The 26,495-nt window shown below is 41.4% G+C and overlaps 1 protein-coding gene across 1 annotated transcript in view; it reads right to left on the reverse strand.

The window, feature by feature from the left end:
• The window catches only part of ARSJ (arylsulfatase family member J), a gene marked incomplete at its 5' end in the record, with an annotated part of 45,699 nt that extends 20,330 nt beyond the window's left edge, over positions 1-25,369 (reverse strand). Inside the window, one exon of the mRNA XM_082314781.1 lies at positions 24,993-25,369. Coding sequence (XP_082170907.1) covers positions 24,993-25,369 — 377 coding nt within the window. The remainder of the gene's footprint in view (positions 1-24,992) is intronic.
• Between the last annotated feature and the right edge of the window lie 1,126 nt (positions 25,370-26,495).

Here is a 26,495-nt window from a genome sequence, read left to right on the forward strand (position 1 = left end):
TTTGGAAATGGCATACACCCTGGGACAGTTGCAGAAAAGCCACGGCTGGACACACTTTCTCTTGCAATATGGAAGTTAGGTTCGGTTGTGGGATGTGAAAGAAACTTTTATGCTGGCTCTTCAGTTCTTACATAAACTCCCTTTCCCCTTTATTTTCATAACAGTACATAAATATTTTATGAACTATGGGTCTGTGAACTGTGTTTCTCTGACCCATTGACTGCTTCTCATTTGTCTCTTTGAAATTGTCTCTCATGTGCTATGAGAAATTCATCATCCTTGTCTGTCAAAAAAAACCCAACAAAAAACCACAACAGTAATTCTGTGTGTTGCCAATGCTACAGGTCAACTCGAAGGACAATAAATTTCCACTGAACGTTAATAGCAAGGTTGCGTGGAGAGACAATTGTATTCTCATATATCAGAAGCACTAAAGCTCAAACAACTTTTAATTCATTCCTGATATACCTTAAATTAGCCACTCCCAAAGATACAATTAAAAAAGGAATAAGGGAAGAATATCTTCTCTTTCAGTGTGGATTAATGTAAATTCCGATTTCCGCCAGAAAAATAAAAACATGGCTGTATAAGCCTATGTATCTTATTGCACATCTGGAATTACAGATGACAGTGGTACACAGGCTGTTCTGCACTATTCCAGGCTAACATTCAGTGCTTCATAAAGTGCACAAGGTTTTGTAGTATGATGGAAAAACAAATATCTAATGCAAGGCATTTTATACAGCCTATCAAAGTATCTCAGTCCAATATAGCTAAATAGGTTTGCATTAACTACACTTCCTAGAATCCTCTGAATTTGAAAAGTTCAGAGAAAGTGTCTTTCCCGCCCCCCTCCACTTTTTCCATCTGTCTTCATTCTCATTCCTGTGGGATGAAGGAAAAAACCCCATGCTTGAAATGACAGTCAATTGCACTTCTAGAATGTAAGCTAGTATGATTCGTTTGACAAGGAATTATCTACTTTTCCTCTGAGCTTACCTGCATTCCCTGTACAAAGTCCGAAATAACTGTTCCACCTGTTTCTCTGTTCAACTCCAAATTAAGACTTTAGCTTCACTACGATTTAAAGCGCTTGCGTATGAACAAACCTCCTTTTTCTTTCATTTGCTCCAGAAAAATCTCTCATCAGTATTCCTTCTGAGCATACAAATATCCTTTGCATCAGCTACATTTAAGGATTTTGTGTGCTAGAACAAAACCCTCGCTGCGTCACTGGCGTTCCTTACTGGGGTTACTGGCACCAAACTAATATGAGCTTCGCAGATTCACCTACAAGAAGTTCTGATTATGCCTTCTGCTGTGGTTTATATGGTTTTCTACTCCACGAATGTCACTGTTTTGCCTGAGTTCACCTATTTAGCTCTCTGCAAGGCTTCAGGAATTCGGTGTATCTTCTACAGGTTTCCCATATGTCAAATAGCCTATCAGTAGACAGTCAGGATGGATATCCACGTTGCTATCTTTTTCCACTGCATGTTAGACTTCTCCAGCACACTAAAAGTGCTTTTGAAAAGTCAGAGTAGTTAAATCTGGTCAGCTTTCTGGTGAAGTAATATTTCCATCAAAAAAATTTCATTAGAAAATCCAGTGAAACCCAACCTTTTCGTGGAAACAATACTACCGAAAGTTTAAACTGGAAAATCTCTTAGAAGAGACAGACACGTTGACCTTTATCATTAGCACCGTGGCCTGAAACCTGAGGAAGCCCACATCTCTGTCAGTTCTCTTTTTAACATGTTCACCGAACAGGGTCTCGAGCTACACTGCAGGCGAGAACTCTTAACTATTGCTCTGCAGATTCAGTCTCCAAGTCAACGTATAGTGCGGGAGCTTGGATGGTGAAATGGAGAGGCTCGTTTTACTCCCAGGTACCGGTCTTACAAGGGATATTGGATAGACAGGGTCAAGTTCCTGCATTCAGGTTCTTCATTCTGACCACGGTCTCAAAACCAGGTTCTTTAACATTAGAAGTTAAGAGTTTGTTATGTCTTTTGCAAAAAAAAAAAAAAAAAAAGAAAAGGAAAAAAAAAGAACGCCTACCACCACCTGAAACTCTTGTTTTTCTCCTGGTCTCATGCATCAGTACAAGGTGGGATACTTTTCAAATCTCAGAAGAAGGAAAATGAGAAAAATACCTCTAGCTCTCCTACAACAGAAGGACCTAAACAGAAATGGCAAAACAGGAGTTTGATTGAGGAAGGCACAGTTCAGACGCTTACACAACTTCTAATATAGATGCACATATTCTCGTGGTAAGAAACAGAATGCTGGAGCCAAAAAAATAAAAAAGCACTGTATTTTGCTCATCCACCTATTTTTCTTTTGCTTTTCTAGCTGAAATAAATATTTTTCTTTTTTGCTCTCTTCCCTTGGGATGAAAAAACAAAAGAAAATTCTCATTCTCTCCTTGAATCTGCAATTGCCAAGGTGTGTTACTGAGACAGAAAAAATGAAACAAAACAACAATCTCACAACATTAAAAATTTCAAGTGTGTGACTATTATGGACCTCTCGATTAGCCTATCGATAGAAAAGATACATTTAAATCAGCTCTCTGAACAACTGGAATCACGCGAAGCATACTATACCTTTTAATAAAACCCCAAAATACATATACACTATTTCACGTCCTCACCAGAAAGAATGGTTTCTCCCACTCACTCCCTCAGGAATGTGCTTACAAAATTCCACTTCTCCTGACTCAATAGCTCCTGCTTCAAAATTCTTCCCAATTATGGCCATGTTTTCAGCTGCTTGTTTAAAAAGCGTTTGATGGCCTTTTATTACCTGCACATAGTTTATTTTCTAAAAAAGAAATTAAAAAAATGAAAAACTATGCCTGCACATTCCAACACTCCACTTTTCCATCCTAAAGTAAACTGGCAGCTAAAGAAGCAAAATACGGCTTCAGGAAAGGTGGAATCTCTATTGATTTGTCTCAAACCTCCCTTGAGACATAGGAGAAAGCACACAGGACTCCAACTCTTTATTAAATAGTGGCATTCTCTTGAGCTCTTACTCCTTCTACCCTCTCTCAGAGGTTGCCCACCCCAGAGAAAATTTGCCTTGGTCCTAGCAGAAACCTAGCTTCAATGACAGTTTAAGCCGATAGCCCGGACTGCGGTCTGAGTTGGCAAAGACAAAATTACGTTCCCTTTTGCTCCCTCCGGCACCTGGGCAGTAACCTCTGACTTCAGAAAGGTGACAGATTTGAGCAAGGCAGAAGTATCGTAAGCCACATAGCTAAGCTAAAATGAATTTGCCCATCACAGCTCTTCGTTTTCGCAACCCAGAATAATAATTCAGTTCTCCTCCTCTCACAGAGCGTTGTGAAGCCAACCTTATCGATGCCTCTAAAGCTGTGTGAAATCCTTTGACAGAAGCAGCTATGGAGGGCCAAAGCTTTAAGACCCAAGTAGCTGCGGTTTCCATCGTTCAGTGACTTTGCTCAAACATCTCCTCCTTTATCCCTCTCAAAATGGCTTTCAACAATTCCGAGAGCGAGTCCAGGGTGGGAGGGTAGGTTACAACGAAGGACAGAAAGCAGGGGAAGTCAGGCCCATCTTTCCTATTTCTTCCCTTTTGCCATTTACCTGCGTGACCAACCAGCGCATTGGTGCTACCGGGGCTCTGTTGCCCTGCATAAGCACCGGCAGCACGAGGACGGCAGCACGTTCTCCCTCCCGGGACAAGTTTTGCTCTTGGCTCAACCGCAGGTTGTCCTCTTGCTTCGCTGGCTCTTGCGTTATCATCCACCTACACAAATTAAGACGTGGCTTCTTTCCTTCCTCACTTCCTTAAATAATGAATTGATGAGGTGCAAGTTTAGAAGCAAGTGGTATCAGCAAACGCACACAGCCCGTCAACATTTTTTTCTTAAAGACTAACGACTGTGTGCCATACATAGTAAATAGGTTAAATCATCTATTTCAGTGAAGGGAAGCAATCTGTTCCCTCCCTGTCATGTCTTCTGGCATGCCAATCTCCAGTTGTACCACGTGAACTCAGAACACTCCGTTTTTCCGCCAGGATCCTCAGTCCCAACAGGGGACAGTTAAGCGGCATTCAGTGTTTCGTGTGCTTGCGTGTGTGCATTTCGCTGGTTTTGGTGTCTTACCTGTCTTCGAGTGCCTACCACTTACCTAAATAGGCTGTCTGGGTTTATTTAGATTTATTTAAATAAACAACTAATTTAAGAAAATCTACACTGTTATTTCTAAATGGTATATCAAATTATAGCTTTAAGGGAATGACGTTTTATGTTTAACAAATTGTTTTGATTTTAATAAGGCATATATTTTTCATTAACCATGGCAAAACCGTGTGTTTAAATCTTGTAAATAATGGCTTCACTGGCTCTTAAATGTAGGCTCATCTAGCTAACAAAACAAAGATAGATTAATGTAAAAATACACTAATGGAAAAATGGTGTTTCCGAAATGTACACCAAATACTAGGAAGAGTGCGGTCATTAACAATCAAGAAAATTAGCAAACCAGCTAATCGGGACTTTGTCTCTGGAGATGGATGAAGTTTTATCCCTGGGTAAGGTCGTTTGCTTGCCTTGTTTCTTGTGTGTACCACGCAAGAGATGGACCCCTGTACTTGACATTATCAGCGTACTGCACTGCATCTCTGGCTCTTTACCAGCTCTCTAAGGCTGTCCTGAGCATCTGAAGAGTCATGAGGAGCGTAGAAAATTTAAATGTCTCCTGTATCGTTGTATATCACCTTTTTCCCCCTCCTTTCTGCTGGCATGGAGGGAACGCTGCCACGACAGGAGGTGGCATGGGCCGAGCATGTTGCGTTCCTACTCCCTGATGCTGACTGAGCATCACTTGCTCGACAGAATGGGAGCGCAGAGGAAAACATGAAGCACACTTTCCCACACGAGTTACAGACGTTGACTCAGCGTGACCCATACACCCAGCGCAGGGGTGGGAGATGAAGTACAGTCACTGGTTGTCCTTGGCAAAAAGAATAAAATAAAGAAACCATAAAATAAATTTCAAAAATTACATTTTTTTAACTGCAAGAACCACTGAAATAAGTCTTTGTTTATACTGATTTATAGTTACAGTAAACTTCTCTAGAATTCATTTCCAAGTAATCTCTTTCCTTTGCTAAGGTTTCCTAAAAGAAATGACTGACATTTATTATACGAAGTCTGTGGTGTTTGGGCCATTTGCATAAAATATTTTAGTATACTTTTAAAGGATGTGAAGTTAAATTTATGCTCTGTGTCTAGTTCATTTAGATTCAGAATTTGAATACTTTCCAATATGAAGTCACTAACTAGTCTGCACCGGACCACTGTAAACCTGGAGTATTTCCATTCATGTCAATGCAATTGATGTTAAGTTATTAATTGTGAAGGGCAGCAGATTTTGATGCATTAGAGGTTTTGGGGCGAGACAAATTGACTGCAATTAAAGCATGGTTGTTAAAGCCCAAACTGCTGAAAGACTTCTTTAAAAAGAAAACTGTTTATGCAGGGAAAAATTTTTAGTTTGGATCGTGGTGCTCCAGACAGACAGTTTCTGTATGGCATTAGCAGCTGATAAGCCTACAGCAGACGGCGGAGGGGAAATATTTTAATTCCATTCCTGCCTGGCCAGTGTTGTACCAGCACCAACTGTTTCAGACACTTCTGCAGCGTGGTAATATTTGCAAGTGTTTCCTTCAAAAATGTGCAAAATTTAATTCCAAGTACGCAGGACTGTTTTGACACAACTTATCAACTGCTACCAAACAGAGCAGATTCAGACCACACTTGTTCCATTTGCTAAATTCAAAATTTTCCACGTGCAAGCCAAGGGAATTAGGCTAGACAAGGGTGGGTTTTTTGTACACTTTTTTTTTTTTTTAAAAGCCAGCTACTATGGCCATGTACGTTTGTTGCCAGAAGACTGAAAGTTCAAGTGAGACAGCAAATTTATTTTCCACAGAAGAACGGTGGTAGAGAAAATAAAAACTTATGTCTCCTTTGCTAATCATTTTCTAGGTACCAAAACTTTACTTGGCATTCAGTATTCCATTATTTTCCCTTTTAAATTGGACACAAGACAGCTCTTTTAAAAACTACTTCCAATTATGTATGCGATCATTTGGTATAAATCATTTTAAAACTAGAACTCTTCTGCCATCATTTTCATTTGGATGATGATTCCTAATACAGTAGTTGCACTTTACAAAAATTAGGTCAGGCAATACATTAAGAAGGCCAACAGGCATCTATTCTACAGACTGTTCTATCATCACTGCAGGGAAACAACAGTAATTCTTTTTAGGAGGAACATATTTTTGAGCATGGAAGTTTTTCTTCTAGGAAGCCGTTTTAAAAGGCTGGGTACTTCTTTAGCACTTATTATTTTGAATAGTGAAGGTTTAAAATCTTCAGCAGTCTCTTCTTAAAATTATGAGTAACACTGAATTTTACTAAATTACAGTACTATGCACAGAATCTGGCCAATTCACAAGGATATTCTATGAATGCTAGAGAAAAAAGACAACAAAAACTGCTGATATGCAAAACCCAGGAATCCCTGGCTGAGCAACAGATCTTGCCCTCTCCAGTAATGCTAGTTTAAATGAAGAAACAAACAATTTCAATTTTTTGTGATATAATCTTGATGGTTTCAATCTAGTAAGAGATTATTTTTCCTGCCTTCTTCATCATAATCTATGTTCTTTGGTGAGGAAGAGAAGAAATTCTTATGCGCAATTAAGAACACGCATGGTTTATTCCTGAAACCAAAATCCAATTCACTGATCGTAAGTGACGATTCCATTTTGCTGGACATGATTCAAAAGAAAATAAAGGTCATATTTCTAATAAAAATAGGTATCAGCTATAGTAGAGGAAACACCTGGAGCATGCCTGATTGGTCATCTCTAATCTTTAAAACCTAAATAAAGCCTCAACAGTAATTTTGTAGAAAATGTCCTTGCTGTTAAACACCATATGTCTACTTCAAAAGACCTGCAAGCTTTAAATGGTCTTTTAAGAAAATGCCTTCATATGTCAATGTCCAATAATTAATGAAATTGGTCTTTCCTCAACAGAGAAACAAAGTAATGAGGATATTAAAGGGTACAAGTGTACTTGTATTGTTGAATACAGGAGCTGTACCTGCATATCAGCTTTCTGGCCCCGCATATGATCACCTTGGTCCGCAACACAGACAATTTTTTGTGAATAAATACACTCAAGCAACTCTATCTTGAAGGTCTATGAGTCACAAGGCTCAGCCCCACCTATGGAGAAATTACAGCTTGTAAAAGACAAATCCTTCTTTGCTGACTGTCAGAAGTAAATAACTGAGATTCATACCAGGACAGCCTGGTTTCCTGGCTTGTACCAGCCTTGTTCTGCCAGCTTCAGCACAGCAACATGGCTACGGAGGACGTTCTGTCCACTCATTTTGGTAATTGTTCACCTCATTTCTTCAGAGAAATATAGAAACAAATTAAGATCGCACAATCAACCTATTCCTATCGACATCTAATACCATCTGCAGATGACATCCAGTAATACTCTAGCATAGCAGGATGCATTGACAATGGCAGGGTTCATTTGACATTGTAATGCCAAAACTTGAGATCATTATTTTGTTTGATGAACCAGAAACACAGAGAAGGGAGAGTGGAAACACCTCCAAAACAAAACAAACCAAACACCCAAGACTCCAAAAGGCCCAGGCTGAAAAAGACATCATGAAATGCCCACATGAATCCCTTAACTAATCCTGAAAGTATATTTGGCAAATTCAGTTTCAAGTTCTAAGAAGAAGAATTTGGAATAAATATATTTAAGCTACAGGCTTTTTATTCTTAAAATACATCTGTGAGGAATAAGTAAAAGCAATTGGGTTAATTACATTCATAGTGATTATTTTCATATGGGTTGTGAATACATTTTTAGGGTGAAATTTATACATAATACATTTAATTACTTGTGCAGACTGTGAATTTGCTGTAGCAGAACTGCTGTATTGCCTTTTGGAGAGGAGAGTTGAAATTCAAAATGAACTTGAATTAGAGGAATAGCCTCAACTAAACAGAAGGCAATTCACTTACAACACCTGCAAAGTAGTGCTTTTAGGTAGGGATAATCAACTGCACAAACTTATTTTCTTGCAGAAAAAAAAGATCTGGGGCTGACTGATAACCCAATCTGAAGATGAGTCAGCAACGACTTGATGTTGTGAAATAAAGCATCGCCTTATTGGGATGTATAAAAGTGATTGCTTAAGTAAAACATAAGACGTCCTGTTTAAAGTAAGGCAATAAAACAGCTGACCAAGTTTTTTCAGGTCTGTTAGAGGAAAAGGAAATGCATTTGCTTCATATCCAAACATCCAGACCAGAGAGGGAACATACCTCAAACTTGGCTGTTGTCTTACTATGGTTCGGGGCGGCTTGAGTGCACTTTGACCTGCACCGCACCAGAACGTGGGCGTTCCAACAGGACAATCATCTTGTTTTAATTTGCAGATCACAGCTTCACTGGTAAAAATAGTACAAGATCTGTTGTTCTTGTGACATTTCCTACCCATCAGCAGTGGAAAAAGAGTCATGCACTCTTTGATACACAGCTGCTTTGGCCGGATTTTCTGCTGAGGTAAATTCATGCCAGTAAAGGAGTTGATGCACTGCTTTCCAATTACTCAACAGTGAAAATATTTTAGAAACTTTGGGATTTAGAACAAAATACTGAGGCAGTACTGGTCAAACTTCTACTGGAACATTGTGTCCTGTTCTCGGCGTCACTTTTCATGAAAAATAGGCCCAAATATAAAAAGCCCAGAGGAGAACATTAAGAGTCATCAGAGGTATATAAACCAAGATCTATGTGGAAAGATGTAAAGAACTGATGTTACTCAGGCTAGAGAAGGGAAGAGCAGAGGCACGATAATAGACTTCAGACGTATAGGAGATTTATCATCTTTTTGTAGCAAAGTAAGTTCTTCACTTAGGAACTGTCAAGAGATCATAGGCTTAAACTGCAGCAAGAAAGATGTAAGTTAGGCAATTTAAAAGCTATATAACTGAAATTATAGCTAAGACTGCCTGGTGAAAGTGTGGAAACCTTTGTTGAAGGTTTTTAGGAATAAGTTATTCCCACATATTTTAATAATACTTTTGTTACAATTGCCCAAAGTAGGACGGACTAGGTAATTTATTGAGATTTCTTAAATCCCTGTTTTCTAGAGGTGTCCGTATGGATACAAAGCAGCAAATGCCAGCGTGTTCTCTCCATTCCTAACCGGCCAGAAGCAAGCCCGCTTCAGTTCAGCAGCCATAAAGAAAACCATCCAGAGAGCGCTAGCTGTGCCTAAGCCAGTCAGTCCAGCTGAGATTCTATTAAACATAGCCCGCTTTGCCGTGCAGCAAAAGCAGCTCGGTCCACAGAGAACAGCTGAGAAAAACCAGTCAGAGCAGCACAGCCTTTAATTTGTTCCTTTAGCACAAAGACGGCAAGTTCCTCCCCGCTACTGGAACGCTGGCAGCGCCTGCGGGAGCCGGGTCCAGCAAAGCCAGCCATCGCGGAGAGGGGCTGAACCCAGGACGCTGCAGTTGTAAAAAGAACATCTGCTTTTCTGAAAACACCTTGTTCTCGTATCAGATTGCAAAACCAAAGTGTAACAAATTTCCCTACGCTGCTAAGACAAGCTGGCAGTAGCAGAGAACGACATTCCAGGACTTGTAGTAAATCAGTGAAGTGTGGTTTGGTTTGAATAAAGGAGGATGAACTTAAAAGGTGAATAATCTTACCTATATCTCATATCACATCACGTATCATATCATGTCATATCTAATTAGAAACCCCTGGACTGTTTCCAAGTGCCTTAGGTTTATTTTCTTTTCAAACAGGATTAGCACAACTTTTGCAAAGTTCCTTCTTCTCCCTGTTAGTATCACCTTTTCTCTTCCAGTTTTAAAATACTACGCTGATAGCAAGCTACGAGGTAAAAATCAAACATTTATTAGAAAATCTCCTTTGACAGCAGGCTTTTAAACGGTTTTAAATTTTTTTCAGAACTGTGCAAGGAGTATTATCTATGATGCTCCTTCAAGTGTATTTTCTACTGCGATCAACTGTAATTAATCCAGGCTTAAAATACTCTGATAAGGCAAGTATAAATGTTCCTACCTTCCAGATACAAAAGCTGCATGCATGCATGCCAGTAACTGATTAACGTGAACATAAATTCTGAACATAGCAACATCAAGCTTGCTATTCACCCAAAAAATACCTGAAGAATTAGAGACAGAACTAAAGGACGGGGTGATACAATTCTTTCTTGTGGAGAAGACTTGGTTTGGCTCTCCCTTCGCTTGGTGCCGGAGACAGGATAAGGAGGGAAATGAAGAAAATGGGTTTAAGTCTGGGCAGCTGAATGGATTGGCCTTGGAAGCAGACAGAAGGCTCCAAAAAGGACAACCCGGTGGGCTGCTCTCCAGGAAAGCCTGGAAGATGTCTGGGAGGCTGCAAAGGTTTAAAACTGATTCTGGAACAACCTGAAAGGCTCAGATGTTTTTTGGGGATAGAGTGAAAAAGGTCAAGGAGGCATCCTGAAGCATGGGAGGGAAGCATTGCACAGAGAACCAGTATCACTATGGACACAATCATGTCCTATGCCTTTCTGACCATAGCAACATCAAGCTTGCTATTCACCCAAAAATTTCAGAAACCTCCCCTGCTGCAAACCTGGAACGGCAACGTCATAAGAAGGTTCACTGATGCAGCTGTGCAAATTGAAGCTTGGACAAGTTATGCTGCCTGCCTGCGGCCATAAAGGCAATCCAAGAGAAGATGTAGACCTGGACAGACGTGGTCAGCCTTGTAGTATGCTCCAGCTACTATCCCACTTCTCCCCAGCCCCAGTAACCTGCCACTGTCCTTCTTGAAAGAACTTTATCCAGCAGAACTCTGCTGGACACAGCTCTTCATTTGTTATTTATTTCTCTAGCTGTCAGAAAGCATGCACGGTAAGGCTCAAAGAATTTTATTCAGCACATTTTACACACGGGGGAGCAGTCTTATACTTTTAAGTATGTAACTAAGGTGTTTTGAGTCACCTCCTCAGAGGTGTCCCTTTATCTCCACCGACTATATATATATATATATATATATATATGGCTATGCAGGGTCCCAGCTTTCGTGCTTTCATTTGCATGTGAGTTAGATGCCAGGAGTAGGGTATGTGTAATGGCTTGATTACTCCCTAAGGGGTGAACTTGCACAAAAAAGCTGCTTTTCGTGGTGCCAGCCATATTATTTTCAACTACCGCTGTTTTTCTTACACAAAACTTTGCAGTGTGAATAGCGAAAGTAACGTTTGGCATGGATACCTGAATTTGAAAACATTCAAAATGTTTGGTTTTGTTTTCCATTCCTATGTTTCATATAATTTAAATCAATGATTCTAACAAAGGAACTTATTCTTAATTTACAATTACTATCAACCTAACTGCGTTCAGTATTAATTAGAAAAAATACCTCTTCTCACACAAGCATCCCTACCATCATGCCTATGCTACTCTCATTTTCTAAAACACACAGGCATCACAAGAGCAACACAAACCAGAAAACAGCTTTCTCCTAGTTAAGAGGGAAGGAAGAGGGCTTGGTCACCATTTTTCCTCTTATGGGACGGGTGCCTTCACCCTCCAGGGAAGGCTTACAAACACATGAACCTGGGCAAATAATCTCAAGGTCAGAAAGTAAAATCTTTGTCATCTGACTGACTGCTTACATTTTTTTCTCCTGTATCTGCTTCTGACCCTAAATACATTTATTATGAAGATCAATAATTTTCCAAGGAGGGGAAATGCCCCCCAAGCCTCCCCCCAAAACCCAACTATGACATGAAATCACTTCACACAGAAATGCGTTACTCTGATTTTTTTTTCTTTTAAGATGTCTCAAACTGTGACTTGTTTATCAAGAAAAACAAAGCAAAATAGCCCACAAACTTAATTTTGCCTTACCTAGGCTGACTCACCATGGTAATGGTAGGAAAATATATGTTTTTGCTACTGAAGTGAGCAGGTATGACTCAGTTACATAGAGGGGACATGTTGAATAATAAAAGTGTCATCTTGATATGCCAGTTTTTCAGATTCAAAAGCACTATAAGGACTTGCTCAGAAAAGCTACTTCTATATAAACAAAACCATTAAATCAGCTTACTGGTAAAGATCATGCCTAGTTGACAAATGCAGTGTAGGAGATAACAGAATTCAGACAATTAAACTCCAGTGCACTTCAAGGTCACGTTTAGTAGCAGCAGGCACGGTATCAAAAGGATGCTGAAGAAAGCCACTTGGCTTCTCGCAACAACACAGATAAGAGCTTTGAGGTTAGTCTAGAAGACATTAACATGCTACTTGAACTATATTTCCCCAGTGGAAAAAACCCAATGTTTTGCATGGCAGAAGTATGATGTACTGTATAGAAAGCTCTGAGCTCAAAGCAAGCAGAAGCATTTCTACTGAAAACGTCTATGAAAATACTTGACTCCTCCAAATGGAGGCTAAAAAGCCTGCTGCTGCTGGGCTCTGCTCTGCAAGCAACTCAACCCTGGCAAGATTCATTCTGCAAATCATCACCACAAACAGATAAAGCAGTCCCGAAATTTCAAACTGATGCAAGGAACACGAAAACAGAAGCTGGTAACAACGGAAACCCAATACATACACCTTGCAACTGTCTCAGGTGGCAAAACCATACAAAACATTGACATCAACAGAGAACCTTAAAACTCTGAGAGATGCTACATGCGGTTTCACCGTGGGAAGCACATTACTGCCAAAGGTTATAAAATGAGATCTATGACAGAGTAAAGACTCAACAGGGCTGTAAGAGTGCCAAACAGTATTACCTAAGCTCTTAATCATCACATAAGACTGCATCACTTACAGCATATATACCTAGTATTACCAAGATGGCCAAATATTCCTCAGTTTATCACAGAGGCTCGTTCTTATTAATCTCAAATGAAGCCTTAAAGTTTTTGCAATGTAAAAGGGCCAAAATTGTATAGTTACAAAATTAAGAACCAAGGAAACGTTATCTTCCTTTTGCACTGTATACAGGAACAAATTCTCATCTTCCTATTAAAATGAACCCCATATTGTAACAGCAGCAACAACGAAGTTACAAAGAAAGAAGACAGAAATAAATCTCACAAATTGTATAACCGCTTCAGTGAAGTACATACCTGACACATCTAAATCTCTTAATCTTTAGTAATGTATGTATTTCCTGCATAGATCTGGTAAAAGTACAGGCGACTGTTCAGAATTTGAGATAGGATGCTAAATTTAGTGGTCTTATATTCTTACCAGTATGCGGTGTTCTTAAAGAAACAAGACTTTAATACCGTAATAACGTAATAACGTAATAACGGTGACTCAGGAGAGTGAGTGTTCAGACTGGTTACGAGGGCCATAAACCACGCAGGCAAACACTCCAAAGACTTTATTTTTTGCCTACAGTACTTCGACAGGTGAAGAAACAACACAGAAGTAAGTTGCTCCTTCCTCCTCTCCACCAGGAATTTTATTGTGACAAATTAGAACCATAACATAATTTAGGTTGGAAGCGACTTGTGGAGGTCGTTTGGTCCAACCCCCTACAAAAGCAGGGCTAATTCCAAGCTAAACCAGCTTGCTCAGGGCACTCTCCACTTGACTTTAAATTTCTCCAAGAGTGGAAATGGCACAACCGCTCTGAGCAGCCTGATCTAGCCTTGATGCGACCAGTGCCCATTGCCTTTCTTCCTCTCCCTGGGCACTTCTGAAATAACCTGCTTCGGCCGTCTCTGCTCCTCCCAGGAGGTCGGCGAAGACAGGGATGAGATTCCCCTCAGCCTTGCCTTTTGCGCAGTAACAAACCCAGCCCTCAAAGCCTCACCTTGTGTATCAGGCGGTGAGAAACCTGAAGAAAAGCATCCTATAGGAGAGTAAATTCTAAAAGCAGACTGGAAATCAGAATGCATTTGAAATTATGGTAGTAAGGTAAGTACAAAAGTCAAAAAACTTTGCTTTACGAGATATCAGCAAACATACTAGAACGGCTTTCTCTGAAATCTCTTGAAAACAGGACCATGGGACAGTTAAGGAAGGCGCTGCCATTATGCTGTGGTCATTAACAAATTCCCCAAACTAATTTCATCAGTTGGCCCTTAAAAAGAAAAAAAAAATAAAATCTATTTTTTAGGGATGAATGGAAATATGAGAAAGTTCATGAAACAGTTTTCTTAAGCTCAGTAAAATTGGTAACTTGGTAAAGCTAGGGAATTTCCTAACAACAGTCTAGATCCCAATTTCTTGAATACTTTGCAGTATTTTCTTATTTCCAGGAGGAAACAAACAATAAAAGAGAGTTTATAAAGTCAATGTGTCCCTGCTATGTAATATAAGTTGGCAGGAGGCCTAATTAATCAACCTCCAGAGGTCCCCTCAAACCCAATTTTCTATGATTCTATGAACTATAATACATGACAAGTAAAACTAAGTATATAAAATGTGATGGTAAGTATTGTTTTGACAAAGTTTATTAAATTCAGAGAGGCATAATTTGTGAGATGGCAGTATATCTATTAGAGTATATTTAGTTTAAAGACACTACATTGCTTCCCCTTACCCCGAGACTAATTTTCTCCACTCCCCCCAGCTTCACATTTTCCTCAAATTGTAATGTTTCTTCAAATTTGTAATTTTCTCCTTCTTCAAAACAGAAGGGAACTCATTTCTTATGAGAGCTTATTATCAGAGATTGCCTCCACAGTAGTACCTTGGTACCCACTTATGTTCTATAAATGTTAAGAAAAATTACATAACGTTCTCTCATAATGGTACAATATTCTCTATCAAGAAAGAAACTCTTTAAAATGTATAAATGAAGAGAAAGATGGACTGAATCTGAAAATGGACGCAAGAGATTTATCTAGAAAACAGCTAATATTCTGATGAATAGATGGATTGGAATGAAAATGTACTCCAAAAAGCTGAATGAATATTTCAAAATTTTTTTTTCAAAAAGTAAAAATAAAAGCAAAATAAAAGCCAGAGCAATTTAGTTAGAATCCTGCATTTCTCTATAACCAGATTAAAATATCACCAAGAAATAAGGACACTGTGCAACTTTTAGGACTAAATATCAGGTATTTTTAATTATTAAAAGAAGTATGTTTGATTCTTTTGAATATTTTAACGTTCAACAATGGGAAATGTCATTTTTCCACTGTCCCTCATGGAAACTGCCTGTATACCATCACTCTGTGCCATGATACGACAAACACTTCAGAGGAAGAGAACTCCATAGCATCAACAAATCGTATTTTGAAGTATCTTTATCACGTGGATCTCTATGCGCAAAACGATAATCAGACCATGCAACGTGTACAACAGAAGCTCAAAACCGATCACCTAGGAAGATGCATTGCAAAGTCTGTCTTTCACTTAGTGTCCTAAGCAAACTGAGACAGAAGGAGGGAGTTTAGGCCTGATTCTACGTATCTGCTGAGGATTGCGACTTTAAGCAACGTTAAGATTTGGAGGACCTTCTTTTGTACTGTTTTTAATATTGTTTAAAGCTTCCAAATATTGGAATAAACACTTCCATACTTATGCTTATAAATCTTAATAACCAAATACATTTCTATGACATATTATATGCCTTTTACAGGAGGCATTGGACTGCTTTTTCCTCCAACACATGGGATGGGAATGCACATTTGGTGCCTCAGATGTAAACCACGATTAGCTCCAGGCTCCTTCTCGCGTTGCTCCCGCCCCAGCGCGCGAGGACCCCCCAGGTCATACACTCGCTGCTGCCACCAGTTCAGCAGCCTTCCCCCTTCCCATCACACCCCTGCCCATGTGCAAGATGCAGTTCATCTGCAGATCGCAACCGCCCACCTACAAAAACTACGTGCCACGGCAGCGAGAAAGCTGTCATGGCACAAATGTCTTTATTAATCGGGTGTTTGAGTGTACGAAAAATAAGGTGTGGGTTTGGTTCCCATACATTGATTTTCTGCCTCTAGGTTGAAAATAAAGGCTCTGGGGCCACAGCATACTTACAATATTAATAATGTCTACCTTAATGCTTATTACCTAATACAGTGTCTTCACATATGTATTTGGGAAGATATTTTAGTATTTGAAGCATATTAAAAAGTATTTCATTATGCCAGATTTGTTTTCTAACTCTAGCAACATTTCCCCAAACACCCCCCCAAGCTAGAGCTTGACACTATGGTGACAACAGCCTGAATTAATAAGCAGGTGATAGCTGACACAGTTAATTAACGTTATTCCAATTGCAGTCGAACTAGAATCATGAAACATGTTTAACTTATTTCTTATTATGAGCCAGCAGGTACAATAAAGTTCCCTATTTAAAATTTTCCAATTTCATCACAGACCACAAAAAGTCAAAAGCTATTTCAGTCAAACCTCAATGGTTAAAACATCTTTTATATTAATATTTTAAATTTGTAACCCATTAGCGTTATCTTGACTTCTTTCTGAACTCTTCATATTGCATGTCAGCCTACCAATTTACATTTACAGAGACAAGCTGAGGTCCCCAGACAGATCTACTGGCTTTTAAGTAAGAAAACAAATAAATTGGGCAGCTATTATAAAATGACTACTGATATAGAGAAAGCAAACACTTCCTACACAGGGTCACTCACACAGGCGCAATCTTCGTTTACCTTGTACTATTTATATTCATCTAATGGATTAAGGCTGGTGAAATGACCTCATTCATTCTTACGCATACATTCTAAAATTAAGCAAACTCACCTCAGGATACAAAGTCTGACTACGAATCAATACAAAACAAGGCAAAATTACAGGGGAAATAGGAAATCTCAAAGATTTACAGCTAGGAATTAATGAGAAAGTGCTAGCTCCTCACACTGCAAGAAACTGTACTAGTCCAAGTACAAGTACAAGTTTCATAAATCTAATGGCTTAGTTTTCATCTGCTCATCTTTCTTGACATGTGGTAATTCAAAATAAATGCTTATACTTTTAATTTATCTTATTTTATTATGATTTTATTTGCCTGTGCACATATTAATGAAATATTACTCTAAGGATATAAAATATTACAATAAGAATATCCTCAATTCTATGGGGACTGCATTGTTAGACACACATCATGGGAACAAAAAAAAAGAAGCACATTTTAAATGGATTCAAGAATGATCAAACATTTTATAAGTTTAAAGATCTCCATTACCTTAAAACAATATTGTATTAATGTGTGCAGAGGCCCTGATTCAATATAACAAATACGAAATTGATTTCAAACCAAAAGCGCAGAAAAACTCAAAACCACAACTAAGATACACTCAATTATGAAAACAAATCCCTGGGCCTGACATTATCACCAACACAAGTGTCACAAAGACAAAAAGAAAGTAGACAGATCTTTCCCTTCGTCTGACCTTTAGTTCATGAATCTGGCAAATCTTTCTATGAAATACAAAGTATTTTAATGAAAATATGAATTTAATTTGTCCAAATTTTAAGTCCCATCAACTTGATCGTCTTGGTCTAAATCCTTTGACATGATAGTAAACCCCATCTTTTTCCTACAGTTTTATTTCCAGACATCCATCTCAGTTTCCCATCTTGACTCGCTTGAAGGGTCGTACGAAGGAAGAGTAACATTGAAAAGTGAGCGCTGTTATAATCAGAGTCCACCACTACCACTCATTCAAGTTATTGTTATAGGCAGCAATATGCACCATCAATTACAAAGCAAACATAGCAGGAACAATGCTGAATGAGCAAAATTCCTTAATTATTTTAAGCCTAACTTTTCCATGGAATATAATTTGTCTTTTCCAGTTAAAAAACAAAACAAAACCTCACAGGCTAAAAGTCTCTAACTTAAACTCCTCAGAGTACCGATCATTTACAATCACAGATTTTATAAATTTATTTCCAACTGGTTCTTTAACGTACTGCACTTTGTATAAATTGGACAATGAAAAAAGAGTTAATCCATTTCCACTATCTAAGTAGTTATATATGTCAGTAACACTATGTTTCTCTTACAAGTACCAGACTTAAACTATCAAACAATATTCTTAAATGTTACCAGAAAGTGATGCAAGAAAAAGTTATCACAACCTGTACCACACTTTGCGACTTCCTCCATGTTATTTTTTTTTTCATCTTTATTGTTTGCATGTAGTTTCCTTTTCAACTCTTTCCTCCAAATGTTCCCTTGTACAGCACGTTAGTAATTATGGTGATCCGGACAGACTTCTTACAGCTTAAGACCATAGAGTACCTGGATCTAATTTTCTGCAGAAGGAACAGAGGAGAGCGCAGAGGCAGAACAAAACAAAAAAAGCAAGTCCTAGAATTTAATTATTTATTCGTTCTCTGTGTATGCTGCGTATATGTGTGTGTATAAATGTGTGTGTGTGTGTATATATATATATATATATATGGACAATGTCATCCTAAGTGAAAGACCTAACAAGAACATGGAAAAAGATACCTCAACATCTTTGGCAGCAGTCCCACAAATTGTCCTGAAAGAAGTCAGCAGAAATAAATAATTACATACCACAAGACTTATGAAGGCCTAGGGGAAAAAAAATCTCGAAAATTTTCAGAGAAAATGAGGACATGGAAAATAGGAATTTCTAGGAGAAAACTGAAATGAAGCTTTCACACAGACTACTTTCTTTCAGAATGAACACTGAAATAATTTCTAGCGTTTAAAAATATTTTATGAACGCTCTCCTTCAGAACGCCTTCTGTAGTTAATATGTACTTCAAATGAGCCACAGATGAATATGATTTGGAAGAGAAGCCATCCAGTTCAACCCTTTTCCCCAAGACAGATTCAACTACATTATGTCATTCCTGACATATTTGTCTTGTCTGTTCTTAATGACTGCCAATGAAGAAACTCAGCAATTTCCCAAAGCCAGCTATCCCAGTGTTTCACAATCTTTAGCATTTGAAAGTTTTCCCTACTATCTAACCTGAAGTTTTTTCTCTACTCAAGCAAGCCCCTCATTTCTTGTGCCATCCATCACGACGCTGAAAACACATTATACCCTTTCTCTTTGCGTAGCTCTTAAAATACTGAAGACTTATCACGTCCCTTCTCATTTTCCTCTTCTTTAGACTAAACGGCTCTGTTCCTTCTGATCTTTTCTCCACAGTTATCTTTCTGCGGTATCTGATCACCCTTATCTGGACACTCTCCAGTTAGGCACATTGCTCTTGGAGAGCGATGCCCAAGTTTGGGCACAAGTGCTCCTCCAGCTGTAGAGCAGAAGGGCTGCTTCACATATCTACTAGGCTCCCCTGTTTATACAAACTGGTATGATGTTTGCCTTTTTTTGTAACAGCGTGACATTGCTGACTTTATATTCAGTGCATGATTCACTGTAATTCCAACTACTTTTCTAAAGAAATGCTGTCTAAGCGTTGTTCGCCATCCTCTGCTTGTAAAGTTATTCTTGCTCCAGCACATTATCTTCTATTTATCGCTGCTGACTTTAATTCTGCTTTTTTTCAGATTATTTCTCTAATATGTCAAGATGATTTTCAATATCACTACAGTCCCTTAATGCTGACAGTCCCTCCTATCTTAGTGGCATATTTAATCAGAAGATTTTACTTCATCATCCAGGTTCTTAATGGAAACACTGATCAGAATTAAACTCAGGACCGATGACTGCCAAGTCTCTTTACTTCACAGCAGATAAATATCAGACCGCCTCTTGATACTTAGGGCTGATATGCTGCAGTCCTTTGTATTTTCTTAACTACAAAATAGGGAATATCTATAATGGAGCGCTACATACATTTCCCAGTGTTCCCATCGAGTCTTTGAGACCCTTCATTCCAACTCAGAGCACAGAAGATAACTTCCCAGTCACACACCATTGTCCTGGATCTTTCTCAGGGCAACCAAACTGCTGAAACCGCAGTTTGGACCATTATGCACCCAAGAGGCGGGGAAAGAGAAGGCTTACCAAGAAGTCTGAACCCCCAGAATACAATATTTCTGTTTGCTTGCAAGTCAGCGGCACTGCTTCCAATTAAAAGTATTTTAACTTTCCTCTAGTCTATCTCTGTTTGTCCAAATAACTCTTAGTTTGCTGAGACATTGTCATTTTTAATGGTGAACTGTGTATTGCTACGCAGGGATGCCTACACAAGAATACATATTAACTAGCTATATATAGCTATAATATAAATGTGTAATATTTCTATAATTAGATAACAGATATAATTACTTATATGAAAATAACGCTTTAATTATGCTTACTGGTTGCACAATCTATTTCTGTCTGCTTCGGATGAGCAAATTCTCAACATTTCATTTTATCCCAGGGAAAAAAAGGATTTATTTCCCCAGACCTTCAACATTTCTCACGATCTTCCACCTCCACATTCCATCCATCGTGCAAAGCTCATTCCTGAGATTAGCGTAGGGCTTCCATGATTCATAAGCGTTCACTGTAAAAGGGAGGTCAGATTCCTTAGCGATCTGTAACCCTAGCTGCGCATCCGTTTCTACAAACGGAGATCCCCACTCTTGCGTAGGTCAGGAACCTTCCTGTGGCCCAAAGGGATTCCAGGGCAGATAATGGTCCTAAGGTTACCAGTCTGATGGTCAGCAGAAAACTGGGAGCCTGGAAGAGGAAGTAGTTGTCTGCTGCCTACCTAATGCCAGAAACATTTATGGCATATGACGACTAGATTCCTTCTGTTATTATCAATCAGTCTTATCTCTCAAATTCTTTTGCTAAACTAAGTATTGCTCCAGCACATACAATTACACTGCATAATACCCTCTATAGAATGGGGTCAGCTACCCCAACAGATGTTCATCTAAGCTTATAGTCTTTTTGCCTCACCAGCTCAAAGGAAAACTCTTCCTTTTGGTCATAATCTTTCAAAATGTCTCAAAAAACTCTGGGAAACTGTCCACACGCTGACTATGCTTCCACAATTCTTCATTTAAAATGGAGATGACTCTTCATGATAATGATACTTAACAAATTATCTAAATAAGCAATACCACTTGTGACCATAATGAATCAATCTTATACTTTCTACCTCATCTCAATCCACTCTCATACACGCACACGCAGAAAACTTCACACACAAATAATCTTAGATTTTTCCCAGTACGTTACATGACCTGTATTGTTCCATAAATCAAGATCTTCTTAGACTGTACTACTAAAGTGGTCTACAAGATTACTGATGCAACGAAAACTCATCCAGGCTATTAAGCGGACAGATACAACAGCTAAGTCAGTAAGTGCTCGGCCAGCCGGCTGCTGGCCACAGGCTGAGTGTTCGTGTGCGTTCTTAACCCCTTTTCCTAGGGGGGAGAACTTGAATACTTGAAGTCTGAGCCACTATTTTTTATGTTCTTCTTTGTAAATTACAATAGCATAAACAACAGAAATGTGTTTATTTTTAATTTCTTTCGCGGATGAGCTGCAAAGTAGTCTTTTGGCTTAGCTGCGTTCTGTACCACATTCATGTCTCTCTGCATCTTAAGGATACTCCAGCCTGGCTGATGTATGCACACAGGCAAATTTCTTCTCACCTAACTCAGTGCCTGTGTAAGAGAGTTTTCACCTCGGCAGCAGTTTAAAGCTAGGTAGCCTGAGCTATTCCGCTTAAATTATTTAGTTTATTGAGGCATGCCTATTACTTTCAAGAAGAAAACACAAAAAAAATACCATATCACGCAATACAATTGGTCTAGAGAACAACTTATGTTCACTCGCATCCTTTAGGAGAAGGAGGAAAAAAAAAAAAAAGCCAAACATGCCTACAGCCTTCCTACAATCTATCAGGAGGTCAACAACCTCTTGAGTATATGCAGGCCACTGCCCTGCTCAAGCCAGCACAAAGCAACGACAGGGATGAGTCTCCAAAAACCACTGATGATCAAATTTTCAATCCAGCTGTAGGAGCTCAGGCAGGAACTGGGAGCAGCACAAGCCAGAGCAAACTCTCTCGCCCAGGTCGCTTCTGCGATCGCGGTCGCGCAGCTGCGGCGCGCGGGCTGAGCTGCTCTCCCAGAGCCGCCTCCCTTACCTCCCCGCGTTGGCCCCAGCGCAGCCGGCCGGCAGAGCACATCACACGTGGCACTCAGCCCACTGGCTCACACTTTTCTTCTCTGTTCCCAAGATTCAGCTCAGCTGCAACCCCCTCCCCACACCCATAAATAAAGCCCAAAACAAAAAAGCTGTGGAAGCCAGCCTTACGATTAGCCTAAAAGCAATAGCTTTTGATGGAGCGAATGGGGAAAGAGGTAATACTGGCAGAAAGCAAGACATGAAAGTAGGCCAAAGCCTCGAGTACAGGACAGAAGAAAGCAAACGGAGGGAAGCAAAAGTGGGCAGAAAGACAGGCTCACCAGCTGTTATGCTGTGGTATGGCACGAAGGGGAAAAAAGAGCTAATTCTACCTCTTCCTTTTAACATGTCACCTCCAACCTCCTTCCCTGGGCTCATTCACCGGCACAGGACAGCCACCAAAAGAAGGGTCTCTTTACTAACACAAGCCTGAGAGGGCCTGCCTGGAGACCTAGGACGAATTTGGAGCATTCGAAGTCTCTTTGCCTGAAGTCTAACGTCCACCTGACAACCTGAGTCACTGCTCCCTAGTGAGTCTGGTTTCCACAAGCCCCTCTGTTTTCCATAGATCAGTCAGGTAACGTTTGGAACACGTTGAGCGTGGTACGTGCACTGGGAGGCATGGAGCATCCAGGTGATCCTTCAGCAGATGAGCAGCCCTTTAGCCTTGAACTAACACTTTGGAGTTCAAGAAATAACAGTGCTTCTCCTACGTTAGAGCTTTCTAAGTCCTGGCATTTTAATTAAGGTACTTCTACTAAGAAAGCATTAAAAGTAGTTATCACTAGCATTTCTCTTCAGCCAGAAGGGACAGTAGTATCCTCCGAATCTGCCTTGTTAATACTCTGCCCAAAGCTATTAACCCCTCACCATTCCCTCCCTTACTTCTCAGTCATGCGAGGCAGTTCTTTCTCTCTGCTGCTCCTTTTTCCCAAAGTAGAACAACATGAAAAAAATGTTCTAAGGGTTTTAGACCAGCAGACTAAGAAAATAAAAACGAAGTATAAGCAAATTTCTTTTTTCCTATAAAAGGTTCCAAAACCAAAGGAGGCAGATTTGCAGAACCATTTCCGCCTGACGAGCCGATGAAAAGAGCAGGGCTCCTCAGAACACGCCTACCTTTTACTATTAGCATATATTTACACACAAGCTGCTCTATATTTAACGAAGTATTAAAACAGTTAAACTGAGTTACTGTTATTCCTTACTTTACTTTTATTCTTTTTCGTGCTTAGGCTACCTCTGCAGTTTCCAAGAGCCAGCGCAGCACCCTGGTTCCCCTGGAACCCAGTCGTCCCACTCCTCCAGCCGCTGCGTCAGTCATTGCTGTGCGGCACGACATTCCCTTTGTAAAGCACTGGTTCCCAAACCACCGTCCTCAGAAAGCTGGCTGGCTACACGCTGCTGGCGCAGGTCCTCGCTTCCAACTGCTGCGCGGCTTTAAAGACAACCAAGACGCATTAAACACTATCCTGACACACATTTCCCCTTGTAAGCTCTTACTTCAGTTGCCGGAGGGCAACTATGTTCTTGTGAATGAGTGAGTAGATGTCTCAAAATAACTTCTAAGACACAGTCCACGTAAAGAAAAAGAAGCAAAAAAAACCCCAAACAAACAAACAAAAAAACATGTGGGAAGTCTTGCTCTAGATAATGTGTCAGCTCTCCATGCAAACATCCCTGGTCCAGCAAGTCTGGGAACTAGACTGAGACCAGGAATTATCTCCAGCTCTACCATACGGAGATGCAAGACACCAGGCCAGTTGCTTGTTTTATTTAAACATGTGTTTCTTTTACCAGCAATACTAACGTTGCCTTATTCCTGTTTATACTTAAGGAAAGGAGAAAATAAACTATGTAACTTTTTTCCTCTCATTTTGTTTTGCTCTTTTAAGAGTTCCCTATTCCTGTCAAAGTGAGTTAAGCTAAACAGAAACAAGGCGGTTTTGTTCCAGAGTAAATGTGTCCACACTTGGAGTTATTTGGGAACTGTTCCTACAGTTCAAATGCATGCCCCCCCCCCCAGTCCTCATTAACCTTCACGTGTAAGAAGGCCCTTAGGTTGGGTAGTTGGTTATGTACTTAACAGACCACAATAAAACACCATTTACCAGAGTCGGCAAAGCACACGATACCAACCCACTGCTTTCACTATTTTGGTGAGGCACTTATTTTAGTAGCTTAAGAGAAACGCTTCTGATCATTTGCAAAGCGGCAATCACATCGTGACAAGAGCGATACTGCAGCTCAGAGGACCCTGAGAGAGTTTGGATTCCCTGCCCTCATCCACAGGTGACACACTAGGGAACCATCTCATAAATTCAATATAAGCCTGAGAGAACCTGTAGTAAGTCAAGGTTCAGCGAGAGCCGCGATCCAACGTGCCGGCTGCAATGAACGTACTGGAGAAAACGTAACGCTTTCAGTTCCCTACCACCGGCTCCTCCTGCAAGTCGCTCCGCAATCGCACAGAAAACCGAGGCTGATCGCTTCCCAGTAATAGCGACGCTACTTGACAACTGGCACGTATGTTTGTAACGCAGTAAATGTAAATGCGCTATAGCGCTCTGCGGGGGTAGCTCGCAGCGCTGAATCCTTATTGGCTCGCAAAGCGCGAGTTCTCATTTCGCTATTTCAAGACTATTAAAAAGTCCGTTTTGTTCGAGGTTTTTAAGTGAATCAGAAGGCACCTCTCTGCCTACGGGACAAGGCAGAGGTGTGCCCAGCCGGGTTCGAGCCCTGCTCTTTTCAACAGGGAGAGCGTTTAAGCTGGCGAGGTGAATGATGAAGTAGTAAACTTACTTTCCAGTGATAAATTGGCTTCTGGATGGTGTGCACATAGGCTGAACATAATAGTTCTCCAGTTTAACCCCTTCGGCAGCTAGCTTGTCCAGAGTAGGCGTCCTGATCTCCGATCCGTGGTACCCTACGTCCCGGAATCCCTGATCGTCAGCCAGGATGAAGATGATGTGAGGCTGCGAGCTGGGGCCGCCGGCCCCCGGCTCCTCGCCCAGCTCGGTCCTCGTCGCCTCCGTCTCTCCGGGGCCGAGCCCGAGGCTGTCCCAGGACAGGTAGCCGTAGGTGAGGAGGCTGAGCACCGAGAGGCCGGCCAGCACCCCCACCGCCAGCATTTTCCCCTTGCAGAGGCGGCGAGGCCAGCTACACCCACCGCCGGCCATTCACCTTGGCTAGGGCGAGAGCGGGAAAGAAGAGAAAAACAGTAACAAAAAGAAAGCGAACAAACCAACCCACCCTCCCCACAAGCCGAGCGAGCCCCTGGGGCGGGGCAGGGACCGTCAGGGGTCCCGCCGGGCGGGGGGGCGGAGAGGAGCCCCGCTCATGGCAGCCGCCACCGACTTCCAACAACTTCAGCCGCCGCCGCGGGAGCCGGGGCCGGAGCCGGTGCCGGCCGGGTGGGCAGGGCCCCGCCGGGGGTCACAGCATCCTCGGCCCGCCTCCGGCCCGCCGCTGCCTGCCCGTCCCGGGGCCGCTGCCCACGGCGGGGGGAGCCGGGGCGCCCCGGGGCCGCGGGCCGGGCCGGGCCGCCGCCCCCTCCGCGCACACCGGCGCGCACGGCGCCCTCCGCCCGCCCCCTCCGGGGCCGCCGGGCCGCTCCCGCCCCGCGCCGCCCCGCCTCTCCCCTCCCCGCCGCCGGGCAGCGGGACCCCGGCCCCGGGAGGCGGCCGGAGCCCTGCTCCCCCCGCCCTCTGCAAAGCCATCTCCTGCCCCCCCGGCCAGCCCCCCCGGCGGCTTCGTTCTTTGCTTTTCTCCCCTTCCTTCCTTCTTTCCTTCCTTCCTTCCCCTCCCGGCCTCTCCTCCTCGCCCCGCACCTCCTCCCCTTCCTCGCCCGCCCCCCGGCCCCGCCAGCTGCTCGGGTGCTGCTGCTGCTGCTTCCCCCCGCATTTCGGAGGCGAAGCCCCCCCGGCCAAGGGCAGCCCTTTCCGCCACGTCTCCTTCCCAGAGCTAGGTGGTCGTTTTGCCCTCCCTCCTCCCCGAAATATTGATTGTTTTAAGCGTTTCCGAAATCGCCACAAACATCTGGAAGGTATGAATGTACCGGATTTGTTTTCAGCCACAAACCCGTCCCAAATCCCAAACCCTCCAATTCTGGTAAGGCTGTGGCAAACGCCAGGAATGCGCCGTTTCAAAGTACTATCATTTTTTAAAATTTGGGTTAAACTATGAATGTGCTGCAGTTGCAAAAGACAACTTCACCCCAGTCCTGAAAGACACTGAAGCAAGCAGAAACTTACATTCACGCATGGCTAGGCTAAAGTGAAGTAAATGTGCAGGTCTGACCTGTCT

The sequence above is a fragment of the Platalea leucorodia genome (genome assembly GCF_965183815.1).
Source record: "Platalea leucorodia genome assembly, chromosome: 6".
Taxonomy (NCBI): Eukaryota; Metazoa; Chordata; class Aves; order Pelecaniformes; family Threskiornithidae; genus Platalea; species Platalea leucorodia.